This window comes from Hemitrygon akajei, chromosome 31 (assembly GCF_048418815.1).
Source record: "Hemitrygon akajei chromosome 31, sHemAka1.3, whole genome shotgun sequence".
Classification (NCBI taxonomy): Eukaryota; Metazoa; Chordata; class Chondrichthyes; order Myliobatiformes; family Dasyatidae; genus Hemitrygon; species Hemitrygon akajei.
Window position 1 is genome coordinate 35,618,027 of NC_133154.1, and position 25,037 is coordinate 35,643,063.

General features: G+C 49.8%; 1 protein-coding gene across 2 annotated transcripts in view; it reads right to left on the reverse strand.

Moving 5' to 3' along the window:
* Positions 1-318: 318 nt before the first annotated feature.
* rcn3 (reticulocalbin 3, EF-hand calcium binding domain) overlaps positions 319-25,037 on the reverse strand; it is a 28,598-nt gene continuing 3,879 nt past the window's right edge. For both annotated transcript variants that reach the window (XM_073033583.1, XM_073033584.1), the window contains 5 exons: positions 17,631-17,827; positions 11,705-11,886; positions 10,573-10,633; positions 3,105-3,304; positions 319-2,105 (listed from right to left, as the gene is read on the reverse strand). In XM_073033583.1, the coding sequence (XP_072889684.1) occupies positions 1,998-2,105; positions 3,105-3,304; positions 10,573-10,633; positions 11,705-11,886; positions 17,631-17,827 (748 nt within the window). In that variant the 3' untranslated portion in view covers positions 319-1,997. The remainder of the gene's footprint in view (positions 2,106-3,104; positions 3,305-10,572; positions 10,634-11,704; positions 11,887-17,630; positions 17,828-25,037) is intronic.

A 25,037-nucleotide genomic window follows, 5' to 3' on the forward strand; every position in this document is an offset into this window, starting at 1 on the left:
CAGCAATATTAGAGTCAAACCAGTTTCTGACGCTCACCCATACGCTAGAACTGGAGTCTGACGGCCAAGAGAAGGTCAACCCTTTTGGCTGATCACAGGTTGGAGTTTGGTAGTGCTACATTTATTTTCCCAAGCTCATCTCCACAGATTTCAGTTTGCCTTAAATTGTCACAGAGTAAAAAGGTGAGGGGTAACCCTATTGACAGGTTGGATATTGCACATGAATTACTGCCCTTGAGCCGTCAGTAGGCAAACTGCTTCACAACACTTGGACTACACTGCAGGTTGGTGTGGAAAATTAACTGCACAGTTGTACAGTTTTTAGTTTGAACCATTTATTTGGTGGGGCTTCCTTGGAGGAAAACTGAGAGACAGCCATTTGGTATATCCATGCACTGATCATGCAGACAATTTTGTACCAGTTACCCCCCACCTCATATCTACATTGACTTAGGATCCTTTTACCCTTTGCCAATATTGTATTTTAGCTCCTATATTGGAAACAAGAACATTCTCTCTTTCCACCCTCAAGTAGAAAGTGACTACAAAGATTTGGTTTCTAACTAGAAGGGTGGAGAGAGACTGGGCCCTAAAGTTTATAGCTTTGAACATATTCCAGCCCCCGTGCAAGGAATGAATTAGATTTATACAGACAGCCAAACTTCCCACCCATCTATCTGAACATAATCTTTCACAAAAAGGAATCTCCCTACCCCAGACATAATGGAGGATGTGGAATAAAAAATGCATTAATACTGGGACCATGTTGGCTGCACTTCATTGTGTTTGACCATCGTCCCTCCGTAATGTTAAAGCGCTTCCTATAAACTACCTGTAATTCTCCAAGAGTTCTTCTTTTGATAGTTTGCCATCCAAACAAAGAAGCAAATGGGATGGCAAAAACCACAAACAAGTCTTAACAGTTTAAAAAACACATTTACAGATGGTTCTCAGTAACATATTGCAAAAACTCTTCACAATGGTTTTACACTGGTCTCTCTCTGTTATGAAATAATCAATATTGTGGTTTTGAGCCTCTCTTTTAGATCTTTCTTTGTATGGGTTAAAGTAAATTTCAGATTGTGTGCAGAAATTAGTCACAAGTAGAGATTTCCATTAGCTGCACAATACCAGGGATCTACAAGTTTATCAGTGACAGGAATTAAATTGGGGCTCATACACAGGAACTAACAGGTTTGCTATCAAACCTGTGGTCCCAAAAATGGTGAGCAGATTGTATTAAAACACACGTTAAATTAAAATTTCTGATTGGACCAGATTCTCAACTCTGATGGGCATGCAAGCTTAGTGACTGTGTTACCTGTTACTGAGGTCCTATCATCAACCTTGCATGATCTTGGGTCATTTGGAACCTGCGGACTGCTGGGGATGGGAGCAAGGGTGCTGGCGGCAGCAGTGGACTCCAGCGTTAACTGGGCTTCACCCACCAGGACAGAGATGTCTGCTCAGGTGCAGTGAGGACACAGTTCCCAAGGCATCAATATTTTGAAGGTTGTACAGGATTGTGCATTGGGGGTGGCTAAAGCCATCAAATAGGCCAAATATTAATGCTTAAAGAAATAAAAACCCTTTGTAGGAGTAAAGGAGATTGAGATATGAAAGAAAGAAAGAAAAAAAAGACACGCTAAAAGCTAAGTGTGGGGGGGGGGGGGGGGTGCTCAGTCTCAGCTGGAATGCCAAAGTCTGGAATAAATTAACCCATTTACAGCTTTGCCACGTGGATCCTTTCTCTGGGCCACCTCCTTCATCACGGAAGAGCCAGTCAAACACATCTCCAACAGAACACTGAAACCCTCTCTGTAAGCTGGATGGGACAGTCATTTAAAGGGAAGTAGAATAACTGAATACAATTAACGTTTTTGATCACACTTCAAATTATTCACATCCTGGGTTGGTTTAAAAAAAAAACGTTTCTGGTGCAATCTCTGTGGGATTGGTGCCGATGGATGGATGGATTGAAAATTCTGACTTGCGACTCAGAGCTCGTCGTGCTTTCGTGTTAGGTCCTCCCCATAATTGGTCACTTGGCTGCCAACAAACATGTTCCAGTTGTTTAAGATCTCCTGCTTTGTCAGCTTCTCGTCCTGTGAACAGATAGCGAAGAGGAGATTAACGCGAGGAAGTGAAACAGCGGGTGGAGGGCCACAGAACAGCGTGTTTCTTCTTCAGACCCCAACGACAGCTCCTGTCCCTCAGTGCAGGAGGTCTGCAAACTGGTATAAAGCACAGAAACATGCCCATCGGCCCAACTCACCTGTGCCAAGCAAGTCACTCATCAGAGCTAGTCACAGACAGCGGCAGGAATTGTAATAGCCTTTGCTTAATAGCGTTTTACACCCAGACGCATGAATGAAAGAAAACTGGGGGTAAAAGGTTAAATTGACCTTGGAGTAGGTTATTGTGGGCAGGAGGGCTATGCTGCATAACGAGGTGTGAAGGGACAAGCAGCAGAGCTGGTATGTACCCAGTAGTGAGGCTGGTGCTAACAGCAGGACGGTCACAGAAAAAGAACAAAATGGGACAAGTATGTTAGAAGATCAAGTGGTTAAAAATAAAAGTGATCTGCCATTGATCCAATGGCACCTTCCCTGGCAAGGGCAGCGGAGACACATCATCACCTCCTGAACTTCCTCTCCCCCAGATGCCGACCTGTAAATATACATCATCACTGTGGGTCTGAACCCCGGGACTCCCCAACACGACCACGTGGGCACTTTCATCAGAAGGACAACAGATGCCGGCCCTACCAGCGATGCCCATGTCCTATGCTGGCACCAGAATGTGTGCCAATGCTTACGGGCAAACCCTGGCATATCCTTGGTTGTGTTGGTTGTTAAGGCAAACGGTGCATTTCACTGCATCTTCCAGTGTCCATGACAAATATATCTGAATCTTAAAATATCAGTAAATCTGAATCTAAATTAAAGTCCAGGCAAAGGATAAAACACAGCGGGTGCACAGTGGAGCACGAACAAAAAGGCCACAGCAAAATGGTGCCGGGTCAGAGGGGGAGACGACATAAAGCTAGACGAGGATCTGGGCGTCGGGGCAGTGCTACAAGCAACTGGAAGGTGAACTCTAACCTCATCTTTATCAGACTCGTGGATCAGATGCTTGGCCTCTGACATGGCGTGGTCGTAATCTCCCGGGAGAATCCAACGCTCAATCTCCTGGTGGTCCAGCTTCCCATCTTTATCGAGGTCACGGAACTTTTTAAACTGGTCCTGCTCGTTCCTCACCCAGTCTGGTTCAGGTTCGCCATCTTCAGGTGTGTACATGTCACCTGTCGGAAAGCAGTCATAAGAGCCAGTTAAAGGTCAGCACAACCAAACTTGACCAACTATCTGTCAGCCACTAAACCGGACCTTGGCTTTTCTCTCAATAGTCCATTTTGCAGCAAGTAGAACTTAACCACCACCCTGCCAGTCTACTCTGCCAGGGGTCCTTATAAATAAACACCATCCTACCAGTCTACTGTGCCAGGGGTCCTTATAAATAAACACCACCCTACCAGTCTACTGTGCCAGGGGTCCTTATAAATAAACACCACCCTACCAGTCTACTGTGCCAGGGGTCTTTATAAATAAATACCACCCTACCAGTCTACTGTGCCAGGGTCTTTATAACTAAACACCACCCTACCAGTCTACTGTGCCAGGGTCTTTATAAATAAACACCATCCTACCAGTCTACTGTGCCAGGGTCTTTATAAATAAACACCATCCTACCAGCCTACTGTGCCAGGGTCTTTATGACTGAACACCACCCTACCAGTCTACAGTGCCAGGGTCTTTATGACTGAACACCATCCTGCCAGTCTACTGTGCCAGGGTCTTTATGACTGAACACCACCCTGCCAGTCTACAGTGCCAGGGTCTTTATGACTGAACACCATCCTGCCAGTCTACTGTGCCAGGGTCTTTATAAATAAACAACACCCTGCCAGTCTACTGTGCCAGGGTCATTATAAATAAACACCATCCTGCCCGTCTACTGTGCCAGGGTCTTTATAAATAAACACCATCCTACCAGTCTACTGTGCCAGGGTCTTTATGACTGAACACCACCCTACCAGTCTACAGTGCCAGGGTCTTTATGACTGAACACCATCCTGCCAGTCTACTGTGCCAGGGTCTTTATGACTGAACACCACCCTGCCAGTCTACAGTGCCAGGGTCTTTATGACTGAACAACATCCTGCCAGTCTACTGTGCCAGGGTCTTTATAAATAAACACCATCCTACCAGTCTACTGTGCCAGGGTCTTTATAAATAAACACCATCCTACCAGTCTACTGTGCCAGGGTCTTTATAAATAAACACCACCCTACCAGTCTACTGTGCCAGGGTCTTTATGACTGAACACCATCCTGCCAGTCTACTGTGCCAGGGTCTTTATAAATAAACACCATCCTGCCAGTCTACTGTGCCAGGGTCTTTATGACTGAACACCATCCTGCCAGTCTACTGTGCCAGGGTCTTTATGACTGAACACCACCCTGCCAGTCTACTGTGCCAGGGTCTTTATGACTGAACACCACCCTGCCAGTCTACTGTGCCAGGGTCTTTATAAATAAACAACATCCTGCCAGTCTACTGTGCCAGGGTCTTTATGACTGAACACCACCCTACCAGTCTACTGTGCCAGGGTCTTTATAAATAAACACCACCCTGCCAGTCTACTGTGACAGGGTCTTTATAAATAAACACCATCCTGCCCGTCTACTGTGCCAGGGTCTTTATAAACAAACACCATCCTGCCAGTCTACTGTGACAGGGTCTTTACGACAGACCACCACCCTACCAGTCTACTGTGCCAGGGTCTTTATAACTAAACACCATCCTACCAGTCTACTGTGCCAGGGTCTTTATAAATAAACACCATCCTGCCAGTCTACTGTGCCAGGGTCTTTATAAATAAACACCATCCTACCAGCCTACTGTGCCAGGGTCTTTATGACTGAACACCACCCTACCAGTCTACAGTGCCAGGGTCTTTATGACTGAACACCATCCTGCCAGTCTACTGTGCCAGGGTCTTTATGACTGAACACCACCCTGCCAGTCTACAGTGCCAGGGTCTTTATGACTGAACACCATCCTGCCAGTCTACTGTGCCAGGGTCTTTATAAATAAACAACACCCTGCCAGTCTACTGTGCCAGGGTCATTATAAATAAACACCATCCTGCCCGTCTACTGTGCCAGGGTCTTTATAAATAAACACCATCCTACCAGTCTACTGTGCCAGGGTCTTTATGACTGAACACCACCCTACCAGTCTACAGTGCCAGGGTCTTTATGACTGAACACCATCCTGCCAGTCTACTGTGCCAGGGTCTTTATGACTGAACACCACCCTGCCAGTCTACAGTGCCAGGGTCTTTATGACTGAACAACATCCTGCCAGTCTACTGTGCCAGGGTCTTTATAAATAAACACCATCCTACCAGTCTACTGTGCCAGGGTCTTTATAAATAAACACCATCCTACCAGTCTACTGTGCCAGGGTCTTTATAAATAAACACCACCCTACCAGTCTACTGTGCCAGGGTCTTTATGACTGAACACCATCCTGCCAGTCTACTGTGCCAGGGTCTTTATAAATAAACACCATCCTGCCAGTCTACTGTGCCAGGGTCTTTATGACTGAACACCATCCTGCCAGTCTACTGTGCCAGGGTCTTTATGACTGAACACCACCCTGCCAGTCTACTGTGCCAGGGTCTTTATGACTGAACACCACCCTGCCAGTCTACTGTGCCAGGGTCTTTATAAATAAACAACATCCTGCCAGTCTACTGTGCCAGGGTCTTTATGACTGAACACCACCCTACCAGTCTACTGTGCCAGGGTCTTTATAAATAAACACCACCCTGCCAGTCTACTGTGACAGGGTCTTTATAAATAAACACCATCCTGCCCGTCTACTGTGCCAGGGTCTTTATAAACAAACACCATCCTGCCAGTCTACTGTGACAGGGTCTTTACGACAGACCACCACCCTACCAGTCTACTGTGCCAGGGTCTTTATAAATAAACAACATCCTGCCAGTCTACTGTGCCAGGGTCTTTATAAATAAACACCATCCTGCCCGTCTACTGTGCCAGGGTCTTTATAAACAAACACAATCCTGCCAGTCTACTGTGACAGGGTCTTTATAAATAAACACCACCCTACCAGTCTACAGTGCCAGGGTCTTTATGACTGAACACCATCCTGCCAGTCTACTGTGCCAGGGTCTTTACGACAGACCACCACCCTACCAGTCTACTGTGCCAGGGTCTTTATAAATAAACAACATCCTGCCAGTCTACTGTGCCAGGGTCTTTATAAATAAACACCATCCTGCCAGTCTACTGTGCCAGGGTCTTTATAACTAAACACCATCCTACCAGTCTACTGTGCCAGGGGTCTTTACGACAGACCACCACCCTACCAGTCTACTGTGCCAGGGGTCTTTATGACAGACCACCACCCTACCAGTCTACTGTGCCAGGGTCTTTATAAATAACCACCACCCTACCAGTCTACTGTGCCAGGGTCTTTATAAATAACCACCACCCTACCAGTCTACTGTGCCAGGGTCTTTATAAATAACCACCACCCTACCAGTCTACTGTGCCAGGGTCTTTATAAATAAACACCATCCTGCCAGTCTACTGTGCCAGGGTCTTTATGACTGAACACCATCCTGCCTGTCTACTGTGCCAGGGTCTTTATGACTGAACACCATCCTGCCAGTCTACTGTGCCAGGGTCTTTATAAATAAACACCATCCTGCCAGTCTACTGTGCCAGGGTCTTTATGACTGAACACCATCCTGCCTGTCTACTGTGCCAGGGTCTTTATAAATAAACACCAACCTGCCAGTCTACTGTGCCAGGGTCTTTATAAATAAACACCATCCTACCAGTCTACTGTGCCAGGGTCTTTATAAATAAACACCATCCTGCCAGTCTACTGTGCCAGGGTCTTTATAACTAAACACCATCCTACCAGTCTACTGTGCCAGGGTCTTTATAAATAAACACCATCCTGCCCGTCTACTGTGCCAGGGTCTTTATAAATAACCACCACCCTACCAGTCTACTGTGCCAGGGTCTTTATAAATAACCACCACCCTACCAGTCTACTGTGCCAGGGTCTTTATAAATAAACACCATCCTGCCAGTCTACTGTGCCAGGGTCTTTATAAATAACCACCACCCTACCAGTCTACTGTGCCAGGGTCTTTATAAATAACCACCACCCTACCAGTCTACTGTGCCAGGGTCTTTATAAATAAACACCACCCTACCAGTCTACTGTGCCAGGGTCTTTATAAATAACCACCACCCTACCAGTCTACTGTGCCAGGGTCTTTATAAATAAACACCATCCTGCCAGTCTACTGTGCCAGGGTCTTTATGACTGAACACCATCCTGCCTGTCTACTGTGCCAGGGTCTTTATGACTGAACACCATCCTGCCAGTCTACTGTGCCAGGGTCTTTATAAATAAACACCATCCTGCCAGTCTACTGTGCCAGGGTCTTTATGACTGAACACCATCCTGCCTGTCTACTGTGCCAGGGTCTTTATAAATAAACACCATCCTGCCAGTCTACTGTGCCAGGGTCTTTATGACTGAACACCATCCTGCCTGTCTACTGTGCCAGGGTCTTTATAAATAAACACCAACCTGCCAGTCTACTGTGCCAGGGTCTTTATAAATAAACACCATCCTGCCAGTCTACTGTGCCAGGGTCTTTATAACTAAACACCATCCTACCAGTCTACTGTGCCAGGGTCTTTATAAATAAACACCATCCTGCCCGTCTACTGTGCCAGGGTCTTTATAAATAAACACCATCCTGCCAGTCTACTGTGCCAGGGTCTTTATAAATAAACACCATCCTACCAGTCTACTGTGCCAGGGTCTTTATGACTGAACACCATCCTGCCAGTCTACTGTGCCAGGGTCTTTATAACTAAACACCATCCTACCAGTCTACTGTGCCAGGGTCTTTATAAATAAACACCATCCTGCCAGTCTACTGTGCCAGGGTCTTTATAAATAAACACCAGACGGCTCTGCTCTCAGGAACTCACAATCTTCTCTACCACCACAAGGTTGTGATCCTCATTGAAGATTCACTTGCAGCAGCATCAGTGAAACACAAGCCAATCATGTAGTCTGGTGCACAGGCATTCAATACAACAGGGTCCCAACCTTCCTGGACTGAAATCCAGATCAATCTGGGCTTAAGATTTACAGAGGGGAGCTCAAAGCCCTCTCTCTTCCAGTATTAGCCAGAGGACAGCTGGTTTGAGGTGTTAATCGACCGTGGACAGTCAGCAGTGCTTCTTGGGGTTGAACCACACTGATAGAACAGGGTCATCCTAATCCAGGTATACACTCAGTGGCCAGTTTATTAGATACCTGCTCGTTAATGTACATATCTAATCAGCCAATCATAAAAGCATGCAGACATGGGCCAGAGTTTCAGTTGTAGTTCAGACCAAGCATCAGAATGGGGAAGAAAAGTGATCCAAGTGATTTTGACCGTGGAGTGATTGTTGGTGCCAGATGGGGTGGTTTGAGAATCTCTGAACCTGATCTGGAATTTTCCTGCATCACGGTCTCTAGAATTTACCGAGAATGGTGTGAAAAACAAAAAAGAAACATTCAGTGAGTGGCAAAAACACCTTGTCAGTGGCTCAAGCTGATGGTAACTCAAATAACCACACGTTACAACAGTGGTCCCTTAAGGTTGTTATAACCGGGGGGTGGTAATGGGGACAAGCTCCCACTACCTATTAAATGCTCCCAGTGGCATTCACCTCTAATAGCCTCTGACAACCAAGTCCAGCTCCTGGCCTTTATGTGTGGCTTAGCTACTAAGCCCAGTGGAACATTTTCTACTAACTGGAGAAGGGGCAAAGTTGTGTTACTGGCACCTTAAAACCAGCCGCTTTGGGCCGATGAGGCTTGTCAGCTGTGGGTGGCAGCTCGTCGAGAAGGAGAACTCTGACGTTAAACCTCTGTACCTTGTGGCTATACCCACTCATGGGGAAGGCTTCGGGAGTAAACCCCGAGGAAAAATCTGGAGTCCCTAAGGCAGTCAGTCCTACAACACCGACTGGCAACTCCTGAGACGTTGCTGGTACTAAACTGTATCAGCCTCCTCATTCCTTTGGAGAGTGGGGGGGGAGGACTTGCTACATAGACAACAGTTTGCTCTCCATGTTGTACTGCCCAGGCTTGGCTTGCGTATCTGGACAGCCAGGAAGCAACATCCGTGGTCAACCCTGACCGACAGAGGCAACAGTGGTGTGCAGAAGAGCACCTCTGAGCATTTTGAACCTTGAAGTGGATGGGCTCCAAGAGCAGAAGACCATGAACACACACTCAGTGGCCACTTCATTAGGTACAGGAGGTGTTGTTATAAAATATCCACTGGGTGTTTATTCATGGATAATTTCACTGGACAACAAAGATTCTGCTTCCTGAATACCTTTAGGTGTATCTTATTAATTTTGGGCTACTGATCATGAAAATCACCATGAAATTTCCCTGTCACGCACCATTTTTTGAAATCACATGTTTATTATTTCAATTCATAACTCAAGTCAATTAAAATGTTGCCTACAATGTAAGCTAGTAAGTTTCCTGTCTTGTCCAGGCATGCTTGGGCATGCTTAGGCGACGCGGCTGCTGCATGGCAGGACAGGTTTTAATAATAATTATTGGGTTCAGGACTGTACGGACGGAATTTGCTATCACCAGGCACAAAAATTTCTATGAAGGATTTTGATATTTGAGACAGATGCTTTTCAGAATAACTGATGCCAAGATTAAGGAAAGCATTTTTGTTTGTCCACAAATCAAACAGGTCATCAACGACGGGCAGTTTGAAGAATTTCTAGTGGGACTGGAGAAAATCACATGGAACGCATTCAAGGAAGTTGTTGAAATTTTTCTCGGCATCTACAGAGCACCGAACTACATGCAGCTGGTTGAAAGCATGCTTCAAGCACATAAAACCATGAAATGCAACATGTCACTAAAGATTCATTTTCTGCATTCCCATTTAGACTTCTTCCCTGCAAATCTTGGCACTGCTAGTGACGAGCATGGTGAAAGGTTTCACCAGGACATTGCGGTCATGGAGAAAAGATACCAGGGCAACTGGAATCCATCAATGCTGGCGAATTATTGTTGGACACGTAAGCGAGAAGCCTCAGACACTGAGTACAAATGAAAATAATTAACAAAAATTTTTTAACTTAGTTGAACTATTGCAAAGCATTATGCAATTAAACACATTATATTCAATAGAAGTTAATTTGTTGTCTCTCCAAATTCCTACGTGATGCAAGCATTCTGAAATTATACTTGTACTCATCTTCAAACAGTCTATCATAAACAAAAAAAAAATTCTGAGGAAGCAAGACTTTTGATAAAATTTGTTGTCCAGTGTTTCCCAAGCAGCTACCTGTCCCATTCATTCCACCGGCAAACAACAGTTTATAGTTCTAAATCTGAAACGTTATTCCGCTGGTATTACCGATATATTCATTCAGGTCCACCTTGCCATCACCGTCCTTGTCAATATCTTCAATGGTTTCCTGCCGAAAGAGAAGTTAAGCACTTGTGATCGAGTGATTTGACTCAGATTCACCCCCCTTCATGCACATGATACAGATTTGGGATGCGCTGTTCAAAACTGGTTTAGATTCCCCTGGTGTCCACAAGTTTATTAGAGGACGCGTTGATTAGTCAAGGTCACAGACTTGAGTCAGAGGGTCTTCGTGATTAAACGCTGGAGTAAGTTCAAGAGGCTTGGATGACTAAAAACAAATCCCCTCTCCTCATGAGCGTGTCAGCCCACATTCGGAGTACTGGGAGCAGATTTGGACCCCTTATCTAAAAAAAGATGTGTTGGCATTGGAGGGGGTCCCAAGCAGGGGCTCCCAACCTGGAGTCCAAAGACCTGCATTGGTCCATGGTGTAAAAAGGGCCGGGGACCCCTGGTCCAGAAGTTCACAAGAACGATTCCAAGAATCATTCAACACATGAGGAGCATTTGATAGCTCTGGACCTGTACATGCAGCAGTTTAGAAGAATGGCGGGTGGGTGGGATGAATCTCATTGAAAGGCCTAGAGAGAGTGTGAAGGTAGAGAGGATGTTTCCTACAGTGGGGGAGTCCAGGGTCAGAGGACACAGCATCAGAATGGAGGGACATCCCCTTAGACCAGATGGAGGAATTTCTTTAGCCAGAAAATGCTGAATCTATGGAGCCCATGTCATCAGGTATATTTAAAGAAGAAATTGATCCATTCTTGATTAGCAAGGGTGTCAAATGTTACAGGGAGAAGGCAGGACACTGAGGGGATAGTAAATCAGCCATGATCGAATAGTGGAGCAGACTTGATGGGCCAAATGGCCTTATTTTACTCCTATATCTTCCAGTCAGTTGACATTGGTCAAATGATCAGATCTGTCTTGGTGTAGCCCGATCTTCCTGCCCATCACTCTGGATTGAACAGTCCCTGGGGGGAAGTGCGTTGGGTGGTGTGAAGATTGGATTCATTGGGATTGCATTCACCATTTACACTCAGAGGGATACAGTGCAGGTACTTGTCCAAGGTTCTGTCCTAGTAACCCAACTGCTTCTGGCATCCCTCCGCCAACTTACCATCACAACAACAGACTTCATGTAGTTGAACTCCTCAGGATGCAGGAAAGCAGTGAACTCCTCTTTTGTGGCGATGAGGTCACCGTCTTTGTCTGCATTCTTGAACCTTCGCTCATCCCTCCTCAACATCTTCTTGTAGCTGGCCCTGTCCTCGCTATCACTGACGTCACTGAACTCCTCACCTGGCGGAGCAGAGAGGGCAACAAACGCTCAGGAGGTATTTGTACATCCCAGAGGCCGTATCCACAATTCCTCAGGGAGAGTGGGGACCTCCTGGTGGCTGGCAGAGAGCCGGATCGGCTGCTCAGGGAGAAGGGAGTGGGCAAGGAACACAGCTTTCGAAAGAATCAATTGTGATCACTGCAGGTTCAACCTCAATAAAGAAATTGCAGAGTTAATTGGGGAAGATAGAGAATGGCTGGAGATATTGGCTTATTATTTTCAAGCATACAGTGAGAAGCTCCTCTTGCAGATTGTTCAAACAGATCAAATCATTGAGCTAGAATTAGGAGAAGCATTAACAATGCAGGATAAAGTGTAAAAGCCACTGAAACGGTGCTGTGCAGGTAAATGACAAAGTTCAAAATAACTTTTATTTTTATTCCATATTATTTAGAGATACAGCCATCTGGCCCTTCGAGTCGTGCTGCCCAAAAACCCCTGGTTTAACCCCAGCCTAATCATGGCACAATTTATAATGGCCGATTAACCTACCAACGGGTAAATCCTTGGATTGTGAGAGGACACACACAGGAAGGGATGTACAAACACGCTTACAGACACCCCCAGCTGCAAGAGCATTGTGCTAATCGCTACACTATTGCGGTGCCCAATAATGAGGTGGAGTCCTCCTTGTCGTACAAGAGAGACCCTGCCAACAGTGGGACGGAAGCCTGGTGATACGAGCTTGACTAGCACGCTGAGCTAGAATAAGGCAAGACAAGATGGTTGGAGGATGTGTTTAATTGTGCAGCCGCAGTAGTTGAGAATGCTAACAGAAAATGGTTTAATCTAGAGTGATACGTCAAAACATTGAGCAGAGATTGCATTATTACTGCCGTTAAGTAGACAATACAAGTAAGAATCTGCCCTTCTCATTTCCAACATCAGGGAGGAAGTACAAGACCCTGAAGACACATACTCAATCATCCGCCGTCAGATTTCTGAATGGACAACGAACCCATGAACACTTCCTCATGATTTTCCCACTAATTATTTTAAACATTTATTGTGTTTCGCACTGTACTACTGCAGTGAAACAACAGATTTCTCAACAGTGATAATAAACCCGATTCTGATCTGACATTACCCAGCAGGTCATGCAGGGCCTACACGGAGTGAAAGAGTTAATCTTACAGACTGGAATCTGGAGCAACAAAGGATCGGCTGGAGTAACTCAGTGGGTCGAGGAGGGCGTGGACGTCGAAACCCTGACCAGATACAGGCTGACAGACTGAAGATCAAAGTCTAGTTTATTGTTGTCTGCACAAGTCTGTGTGATGCTCCGATGTGGCTGAAGAGCAAGGCTGCAGAGATGAGGACAACAAAGAGGAGGCAGAGGAATGGCTACGGGACAGTTTCGAGTCGGCAGACTGGGCCGTGCTCAGAGAAATCTGAATGAACACACTTTATAAAAACATAAATGAGTGTGTCCCCAAAATCCACTTAGTGCCTTCCCCCTCCAGAAGCCCTGCTGAGGGTCAGATCAGTGGCATTCAAGTCTGGTGACCAAGAAAGTTACAATCCGTCCAGGTACGATTTCACACGCAGTGGCAATTCTGACCAAACATGAACGACCCCCAGCAGCTGTGACAGGGCTCGAATGCCATTACCACCTACAAAGGGAAATCAAGTGATATGGGTGACAGCAAGACTTCAGTCCCAGATGAGCTCGCTTTGACTGTCAAAACATGGAGGAAGCTTCATGAACTCCAACAGCCCCCCAATGACCCTGTGATTTCAGACTGAGGCAGATGTGAGAGCATCCTTCAGGAGGGAGAACTCACAGAGACCATCTGGCCCAGATGGGTACCCGGCCACGTGCTGATCAATCTTTAAGCACTCTGAGGTACCCCGTCTCAATGACTATCGTCCAGTAGCACTTACACCCACTGAGAAGTTGGTGATGAAGCACATCAACTCCTGCCTAAGAACTGACCTGGATCCAGTCTGATTTGCCTACCATCATAGCAGGTCCACAGCAGATGCCATTTCATTGGCTCTTCACTCCACCCTGGAACATCTGGACAGCAACAATGCAAACATCAGGAAGCTCTTGATCAACTATAGCTCAGCATTCCCTCCAAACTTCAACGTCTTCAAACTCCAATAAGCTTCAACGTCTTGGTTTAAGTACCGGTAGCTCTTTGTGCAACGGGATCCTCCATTTCCTCACTTGCAGACCCCAGTCTGTTTGGATTGGCAATAACATCTCCTCCACACTCTCCATCAGCCCAGCTGTGCCTAGCCCCCTGCTCCGCTTGCTTCGCACTTACGACTGTGAGGCTGAGCACAGCTCCGATGTCATATTGTCGCTGGCCAGATCAAAGGTCGTCCCAAATCAGCATATAGGAGGGAGATTGGAAATCTGGCTGAGTGGTGCCACAACAATAACCTCTCCCTCAATGGCAGCAAGACCAAGGAGCTGATTACTGACTTCAGGAGGAGGAAACCAGAGGTCCATGAACTAGTCCTCATCGGGGAGCAGGGGTGGAATGGGTCAGCAACTTTAATTTCTTCAGTGTGTTCATTCCAGAGCATTTGTCTAGGCGCTGCATGTAAGAGCAATTACAAATGGCAGCACGGCAGCGCCTCTACTTCCTTAAAAGTTTGCAAAGATTCAGTACAACATCTAAAAGTTTAACAAACGTCTATAGATGTGTGGTGGAGAGCATGTCGACTGGATACATCACAGCCTGGTGTGGAAACACCAATGCCCATGAACGGAAAACCCTACAGAAAGTAGTGGGTACGGCCCAGTCCTCATCGGACTCATCACCTGTCGCAGGAAAGCAGCATCAATCATCAGGGACCCCCACCACCCAGGCCATGCTCCCTCCTCACTGCTGCCATCAGGAAGGTGGTACAGGAGCCTCAGGACTCACACCTCCAGGTTCAGGGACAGTTATTACCCCTCACCCATCAGGCTCTTGAACCAAGGGAATAACTTCACTCACCCCATCACTGAAATGTTCCCTAAAACTATGGACTCACTTTCAAGGAATCTTCATCTCATGTTCTTGATGATTATTGCTTATCTATCTATTTATTTATTATTGTATTTGCAGATTTTGTTGTCATGTGCACACTGGTTTGGTCGTCCAGCTGGGTTCCATCTTTCATTGGTTCATTGTGTTGCTAGTGTTTACAGTGAATGCACACAAGAAAATGAATATTGTGACACACATGTACTTTGATAATAAATTTACTTTGAACTTTGATATGGGAATAAGTTTGGTAAGTTTAAGCTTTCCAAATGAAAATTCTCCCAGTTACCTTATTCACAAATAGAATTTGCAAAGAAGGAACACCATTTGTCCATTTTAAGATAAACTTTGGTGATGTTGGGCCAAAGAGACTTTATTGCTCATTAAAAATCCAAATAAAAATATAAAACAAGTAAGTTCACAGTCACGTTATCCAAATGTTAACTGGAATGAAACCAGTCGCACATGTCGATATGTGCCACCAGAGGGCAATATTGTGCTGTGAATGCCCAGGATCGGCTGCGGTGCGGTGGGGGTGGGGGGTCTGAATTAGAATGAGGTTTAAACATCACCGGCATCTGCTGTGAAATACGTTTCTTTTGCAGCAGCAGTATGCTGCAATAAACAATAAAAAATACAATACAAGTTTTTTTTATAGCCGGGGTGGTAATGGAGGTCGAACTACTACTACCTACTAAATGCTCCCAATGGTGCACGCCTCAAACAACCAAAGTCCAGCTCTTGGCCTTCATGTGTGGCTTTGCCACCGAGCCCAGTGAAACCATTTCTCCCGCTGAGAAGGGGCAAAGGTGGGTTACCGGCACCTTAAAGTCAGTGGCTTCGAGCCGATGGGGCTCATCAGCCGTGGTTGGCAGCTCATCTGGGAGAAGGAAAACCATTTTCAAACTGCCACTGCCTTGTGGCCGTACCCACTCATGGGGAAGGCTTTGGGAGTAAACCCCGAGGGAAAATCTGGAGTTGGAGTCCCCAAGGCAGTCAGTCCTACGTTGTTCAATACTGACTGGCAACTCCTGCCGTTCCTTTGGGTTCAGCAGACGCATGGAGAGGGGGAGCTTGCTACACGGGCAACAACTTGCTCTCCATATTCTACTGCCCAGGCTTGGCTTGCGTATCTAGACAGCTGGGATGCAATATCCATGGTCGACCCTGACCGACGGAGGCTTCACTCACTCATATACAAGCAGCACAACACAAAAAAAAAGCGAGTTCACTGCCCATTCAGAAATCTGATGGCGGAGGGGCGGAATCTGTTCCTAGAATGTTGAGTCTCTTGCAGAGTCGAGGGTTTGAGGACCAGAAACTCAAAGCGCTCTCCCTCCTCCCGGCTTGGGAGAGGGACCTCTCTCAGCAGTTACTTCAAAACACCAGAGACAAGTAACATGCCCTTCACAAAATCCTCCACAAGTATGACTGAACCAGTACAGTGACCTGTCCCACTGGCCCACTCGCTGGACCGGACTCACAGAAAGCTTTGTGGAGTGTTGCACGCAGTTCTGGTCACTGCATCACAGGAGGGGTGTGGGGCTTTGGAGAGGAAGAGGGCATGAGCTACAAGGGGAGGTTGGAGTGGCAGAGGCTGAGGGCAGGATCTGATGCAAGTTTATCTTCTGAGAGTTGTAGGTAGGATTTACCCCGGGACAGAACAAAGTGGGCAATGGTTTAAGGAGAGGAGAAGCTTAAAGCTTTACAAGTTATACCAACTGCCATATGTATTTTGAGAATAAATTTACTTTGATCCTGGGATCCTGCCCGGATGAGAGAACATACCTCAAGAGGAAAGGCTGAGCAAGCTAGAGAGGATGACTTGATGTACAAGATGAGAGGCACAGACTAAGTAGACAGCCAGAGACTTTTCCCCAGGGAGGAACCGGCCAACACAAGAGGACATACTTTAAAGGTGATTGGAGGAAAGTATGGGGGTGTAGCAATGTCAGGAGGCAGTTACACACACACACGCACGCACGCACGGAACGCCTTTCCAGGGCTGGTGATAGAGGCAGATACATTGGGGACCTTTTAAGAGCCTCTTAGATAAGACATCGAGATGACAGAAATCGGAGCAATGCGGGAGGGAAGAGTCAGATTGATCTTGCAGTACGTTGAAGGGTTAGCACAACACTGTGGGCCGAAGAGCCTGCACTGTGCTATACTGTTCTATGGTCTGTATAAAAGGTGAGGGAAATGGGTGCCTGAACCACATTGCCAGGGCAACCGGCAGAGCAGACATTTAGTGAACGGACAGTAAAGAGGGATATAATGACGTATAGGCACCATGGCTGGCACAGACCTCGTGGGCCGAAGGGCCAGTTCCTGACAAACTCTGAGCTCATGCCAATGACAAGAGGTTACCAGGCGTACCGAGGAAGCAACTCACAGTTTCCTCAGAACTGGACACATGCCACACCCTCCACTGGCCTCCCAGTGTGAATCCGGGCCCGAGGGACCACAGGCAGGAGGGACCTCAGCCCGACAGGGGAGCAGCCTCTGGTCCTCAGGCAGCAGCAATGGAGAGCAATGAACAGTCGACGCTTCAGCCAGAGACCATTCATGATCAAACGCCGACTGCTTATGCTTCTCCACAGACGCTGCCTGACTTGCTGAGTTCTTCCAGCATTGTGTGTGTTGGTGTCACAGCAGTGAGAGCAAAGTGGTGACGCTGTGGAGCGAGGCACGGGGGGGGGGGGGGGGGACATTCTTACCGCCGATGTAGTATCCGTAGGTAGTGTTCTTGTACTCGTCCCACGAGACCTTGTTATCCTGGTTGAGGTCGTAGTCCCTCCAGTGTCTATTGACGTTCTCATCGATGTAGCGGTTTTGTGCCCGTTTGATCCACACCATCAGCTCCTCGGCAGTGATCAGTCCATCCTGGTCCTGGTCAATCCGGTCCACGATCTTCCTGCAGGATCAGGGAGAGGGAACAGAGGACAGACAACCTTCACTCACTCCAACACGGTCTCACTTTCAAGGACTCTTCACCTCGCGTTCCTGATATTGTTATTGTTATTATTTCTTTTTGTGCTCGCACGGATGGCTGTCTTTTGCACACTGTCCTTTTGGGTGCAGTCGTTCATTGATTTGATTTTGTTCCTTGGTATTTACTGTGTACGCCCGCAAGAAACTGACCCTCCGGGTTGTACGTGACCATCAATGCCTCGCAGCATCAGAGACCCAGGCTCAGTTCTCACCCGCAATACCGTCTGTGTGGAGTCTGCACGTTCCCCACTCTATCATTCAGTAAGGCGGCCGATCTTTCCCCTCACTCCCTACTTCCCGGTGGTAGCTTTACCTGTCACACGGACATCGAAACGTACAGTAAGATGTGTCGGTTGCGTCGGCAACCGCAGTCTGAGTAGACGCTGGGGGCAGCCCACAAGTACTGCCACCGTAGCATGCCCTCAACTTGCTAACCCCAGCCCGGGCATCTTCTGGAATGTGGGAGGAAACCCAGAAAACAGTGAAGAGAACGTCCAGTGTTCTTACGGACAGCAGGGGCCGGAGCCCGGGTCCTACAGCTGGCGATAAAATCGTGAGCTTTATGCTAACTGCTACACGCTGCCCTGACTCCCATTTCTCCGTGTTATCAGCTGTCAGCACCGTCTCGTCAAGTAGAACTTACTGTTATGTCGTAAATGAACGGACTAGGATAAAGCCGGCCGGCCGGCCGGGGGTGGGGGGTGAATCTGTGGAATTCATTGCCATATTTGGCTGTGGAGGCCAAGTCATTGGGTTTGATTAGTCAGGGCATCAAGGGTTGTGGGGAGAAGGCAGGAGAATGGGGCTGAGAGGGATAATCGATCATAGGGGGCAATGAATGAACACACAGGAAGGAGATTGAAAACTTGGCTGAGTGGTGTCATAACAACAACCTCTCACTCAGTGTCCGTAAGACCAAGGCACTGATTGTTGACTTCAGGAGAGGGAAACCAGAGGTCCTTGAGCCAGTAATCACTGGAGGATCAGAGGTGGAGAGGGTCAGTAACTTTAAATTCCTGAGTGTTAATGAGAAATATACCTGACATAATCACTATATATACTTGAAATATAACCACTATGTACTAGCTATTTACTACACTATGTAATCACTCCTATGTACTGAATATTACTATGTATTATTTTACTAGACACATTTTGCTATGTATTGTTTTACTAGATACCTTGTATTCTCTTTGCTACATACTGTGGCAGTTAAAGAACACCCGTTTAGCTAGCAGCACTAATTAGCTGAAATGTACTCCATGTATTATACTCAGCCTTTGTTTATTAAGAGGTAACAGTGGCGGACAGGATGGTACGAGCAGAAAATGTAATGTGAGGGAGGTTAAGGACGCTGACTGAGAAACAACCTTGGCCAGGAATGAGGCCCAATATGTGAACTGGAAAGAAATACTGGTGGCGCACCGAGAGCTAGGCAAGAGCGATTGATTAGTTAATGTATAGATGATATGCAACTAAAAATTGATTGGGTATGCTAATAAAACCGAAATGTAATCAAGATAAGAAATTACTATAAAGAATGCTGTACACCGGAGCTCGGGGGGCTTTCGGTGACAAGTTCACTGATTGCCTCAGTCTTTGTTTGCAAATAAAAGTTTAAACTTCTCGAAGAATTGTCTGCGTCTCCTGGTCATTTCAAGTGACCACGACAGTGTCACTGTCTCAGAGGACCTGTCCTGGACCCATCATATAAATATAATTGTGAAGAAAACACAACAGTACCTCCACTTCCCTCAGGAGTCTGTGGAGATTCGGTACGTCATCAAAAACTTTGATAAACTTCTAGAGACGTGTGGTGGAAAGTGTGCTGACTGGCCGCATTACGACCTTGGATGGGAACGCCGACGCCTTGGAGTGGAAAATCCTCCAGTGGATTCATCCCAGTACATCACGGGTAAAACCCTCCCAACCACTGAGCACTTCCACATGAAAAGTTGCCGTAGAAATGCAGCAGCCAGGCCACGCTCTCTTCTTGCTGTTGGCATCAGGAAGAAGATACAAGAGCCTCAGGACTCGCACCACCAGGTTCAGGAACAGTTACTACCCCTCAGCCATCAGGCTCTTGAACAAAAGGAGATAGCGACACTCATTTAAAGACTGTTTAAATTTCACGCTCGTTATTCATTGCTATTTATTTATATCGGCATTTACGCAGTTTGTTCACAGTTTACAGATCCTGCTTACGGTCACTGTTCTACAGATTTGCTAAGTATGCCGGCAGAGAAAGAATCTCAGGGTTGTACGTATGAACTCTGATAATAAATTTCACTTTGAAATCGGCCATGATGGAATGGTGAAGCAGAGTCGAAGGGCCGAATGGCCTAATTCTGCTCCTATCAAGGTACATTTGTCCCCCATCCTGCCTTTCCTTGCAGGCATTCACAGTATAGAGAAGTATGGCAGAACCAATGAAAAACTGCACTCAGGGACTGACAACCAACGTGCAGATATAGAATAACGCTGAGAACACGGGTGGTAAAGAGAGTGTGCCGGTTGTGGAATCAGTTCGGAGTTGAGGTGAGTTATCAGCAGTCTGATGGTTGGAGGGCAATAACTGTTCCTGAACCCGGTGGTGTGGGACCCAGTGAGTTATTGAGGGCAATAACTGTTCCTGAACCCGGTGGTGTGGGACCCGGTGAGTTATTGAGGGCAATAACTGTTCCTGAACCCGGTGGTGTGGGACCTGTCAGCTCACGGGTTTTAAACCATGGATGCTCCAGTTTCCACCCACGTCCCAAGGACATGCGTTGGCCAGTGTACATTGCCCCGGTATGTAGAACACAGAACACTGGCCGGTGTAAATTGCCCCAGTGTGTAGAACACAGAACACTGGCCGGTGTAAATTGCCCCGGTATGTAGAACACAGAACACTGGCTGGTGTAAATTGCCCCAGTGTGTAGAACACAGAACACTGGCCACTGTAAATTGCCCCGGTGTGTAGAACACAGAACACTGGCTGGTGTAAATTGCCCCGGTGTGTAGAACACAGAACACTGGCCGGTGTAAATTGCCCCGGTATGTAGAACACAGAACACTGGCCGGTGTAAATTGCCCCGGTGTGTAGAACACAGAACACTGGCCGGTGTAAATTGCCCCTGGTGTGTAGAACACAGAACACTGGCCGGTGTAAATTGCTCCGGTGTGTAGAACACAGAACACTGGCCAGTGTAAATTGCCCCGGTGTGTAGAACACAGAACACTGGCCAGTGTAAATTGCCCCTGTGTGTAGAACACAGAACACTGGCCAGTGTAAATTGCTCCCTGTGTGTAGAATACAGAACACTGGCCAGTGTAAATTGCTCCCTGTGTGTAGAACACAGAACACTGGCCAGTGTAAATTGCCTCGGTGTGTAGAACACAGAACTCTGGCCGGTGTAAATTGCCCCGGTGTGTAGAACACAGAACAACGCAGGATGGAACAGACACGTCAGCACACGCCGTGTCAAGCTGATTACATTCCGAACTAAACCAATCTCCTCACAATGTCCATATCCCTCCATTCTCTGCACATTCACAGACCTACATGAATTAAGAAGCCCTTAAACGCCTCTGTCTCCACCCCAGGGACCCACCACTCCGTAAAAATAACCTTACCCCAAAGTCATAGACAGAATCAGGCTCTTCAGCCCATCTGATTGGGATCAAGTTTGGAACCATTGACCAGCATACAGACCACACCCCTCCCACCCAGTGAATGCCGACCATACCCCACTAAATTCTGACCATACCCCTCCCATCTGATTAAATTCTGACCATACCCGTCCCATCTGATTAAATTCTGACCATACCCCTCCCATCTGATTAAATTCTGACCATACCCATCTCATCTGATTAAATTCTGACCATACCCGTCCCATCTGATTAAATTCTGACCATACCCGTCCCATCTGATTAAATTCTGACCATACCCGTCCCATCTGATTAAATTCTGACCATACCCCTCCCATCTGATTAAACTCTGACCATACCCCTCCCATCTGATTAAATTCTGACCATACCCATCTCATCTGATTAAATGCTCACCATACCCCTCCCATCTGATTAAATTCTGACCATACCCCTCCCATCTGATTAAATTTTGACAATACCCATCTCATCTGATTAAATTCTGACTATACCCCTCCCATCTGATTAAATTTTGACAATACCCATCTCATCTGATTAAATTCTGACCATACTCCTCCTATCTCATTAAATTCTGACCATACCCCTCCCATCTGATTAAATTTTGACAATACCCATCTCATCTGATTAAATTCTGACCATACTCCTCCCATCTGATTAAATTCTGACCATACTCCTCCTATCTCATTAAATTCTGACCATACCCCTCCCACCTCTATCAGGTCACTCTGCTCTACTTTGCCCAAACCTCTATTGACAGCACAAGTGATTCACATTCAACTTGGTCACGAGTCCGTCGAAATCCACCATTTGTGTTGTCAGCCAGCACAGTCAACGATGTGCTGTAGGTGAGAGGCCGAATCTCAGGGCCAGTGAGATCGTCACTGATGCCCCGGCACCCCCGGGGAGAGATCCCCCCCCGACGCCCCGGCACCCCCGGGGAGAGATCGTCCCCGACGCCCCGGCACCCCCGGGGAGAGATACCCCCCGACGCCCCGGCACCCCCGGGGACAGATCCCCCCCCCCCGACGCCCCGGCACCCCCGGTGAGAGATCGTCTCCGACGCCCCGGCACCCCCGGGGAGAGATCCCCCCCCCCGACGCCCCGGCACCCCCGGGGAGAGATCGTCTCCGACGCCCCGGCACCCCCGGGGAGAGATCGTCCCCCCCGACGCCCCGGCACCCCCGGGGAGAGATCGTCCCCCCGACGCCCCGGCACCCCCGGGGAGAGATCGTCTCCGACGCCCCGGCACCCCCGGGGAGAGATCGTCTCCGACGCCCCGGCACCCCCGGGGAGAGATCGTCTCCGACGCCTCGGCACCCCCGGGGAGAGATACCCCCCGACGCCTCGGCACCCCCAGGGAGAGATACCCCCCGACGCCTCGGCACCCCCGGGGAGAGATCCCCCCCCGACGCCTCGGCACCCCCCGGGGAGAGATCGTCCCCGACGCCCCGGCACCCCCCGGGGAGAGATCGTCTCCGACGCCTCGGCACCCCCGGGGAGAGATCCCCCCCCGACGCCTCGGCACCCCCGGGGAGAGATACCCCCCCCCGACGCCTCGGCACCCCCCGGGGAGAGATACCCCCCGACGCCTCGGCACCCCCGGGGAGAGATCGTCCCAGATGCCTCGGCATCCCCGGGGAGAGAGACCCCCCGACGCCCCGGCACCCCCCGGGGAGAGATACCCCCCGACGCCCCGTCACCCCCGGGGAGAGATCGTCCCCCGACGCCCCGGCACCCCCGGGGAGAGATCGTCCCCGACGCCTCGGCACCCCCGGGGAGAGATCGTCCCCGACGCCCCGGCACCCCCGGGGAGAGATCGTCCCCCGACGCCCCGGCACCCCCCGGGGAGAGATACCCCCCGACGCCCCGGCACCCCCGGGGAGAGATCGTCCCCGACGCCTCGGCACCCCCGGGGAGAGATACCCCCCGACGCCCCGGCACCCCCCGGGGAGAGATCGTCCCCGACGCCCCGGCACCCCCGGGGAGAGATCGTCTCCGACGCCTCGGCACCCCCGGGGAGAGATCGTCTCCGACGCCGCGGCACCCCCGGGGAGAGATACCCCCCGACGCCCCGGCACCCCCGGGGAGAGATACCCCCCGACGCCCCGGCACCCCCGGGGATAGATCGTCCCCGACGCCTCGGCACCCCCGGGGAGAGATACCCCCCGACGCCCCGGCACCCCCGGGGAGAGATACCCCCCGACGCCCCGGCACCCCCCGGGGAGAGATACCCCCCGATGCCTCGGCACCCCCGGGGAGAGATACCCCCCGACGCCCTGGCACCCCCGGGGAGAGATACCCCCCGACGCCCCGGCACCCCCGGGGAGAGATCGTCCCCGACGCCTCGGCACCCCCGGGGAGAGATACCCCCCGACGCCCCGGCACCCCCGGGGAGAGATCCCCCCCCGACGCCCCGGCACCCCCGGGGAGAGATACCCCCCCGACGCCTCGGCACCCCCGGGGAGAGATCGTCCCCGACGCCCCGGCACCCCCGGGGAGAGATACCCCCCCGACGCCCCGGCACCCCCGGGGAGAGATCGTCCCCGACGCCCCGGCACCCCCGGGGAGAGATACCCCCCCCAACGCCTCGGCACCCCCGGGGAGAGATACCCCCCCAACGCCCCGGCACCCCCGGGGAGAGATACCCCCCCCCAACGCCTCGGCACCCCCGGGGAGAGATCGTCCCCAGACGCCTCGGCACCCCCGGGGAGAGATACCCCCCGATGCCTCGGCACCCCCGGGGAGAGATCCCCCCCCGACGCCCCGGCACCCCCGGGGAGAGATACCCCCCGACGCCTCGGCACCCCCGGGGAGAGATACCCCCCGACGCCTCGGCACCCCCGGGGAGAGATCGTCCCCGACGCCTCGACACCCCCGGGGAGAGATCGTCCCTGACGCCTCGGCACCCCCGGGGAGAGATCGTCCCCCGTCGCCCCGGCACCCCCGAGGAGAGATACCCCCCGACGCCTCGGCACCCCCGGGGAGAGATACCCCCCGACGCCCCGGCACCCCCGGGGAGAGATACCCCCCGATGCCTCGGCACCCCCGGGGAGAGATACCCCCCGACGCCTCGGCACCCCCGGGGAGAGATCGTCCCCCGACGCCTCGGCACCCCCGGGGAGAGATACCCCCCCGACGCCTCGGCACCCCCGGGGAGAGATACCCCCCGACGCCTCGGCACCCCCGGGGAGAGATCGTCCCCGACGCCTCGGCACCCCCGGGGAGAGTTCCCCCCCCCGACGCCTCGGCACCCCCGGGGAGAGATCGTCCCCGACGCCTCGGCACCCCCGGGGAGAGATCGTCCCCGACGCCTCGTCACCTCCGGGGACAGCTCACTGCTACTTTCGGGGTATTGAAGATAAGTAATAAGACAAAGGAGCAGAACAGGCCATTTGGCCCATTGAATCTGCTCCCTATCCCTGATTTATTATGCCTCTCAACCCCAGTCTCCCACCTTCTCCCATAACTTTTGTCAGCCTTACTAA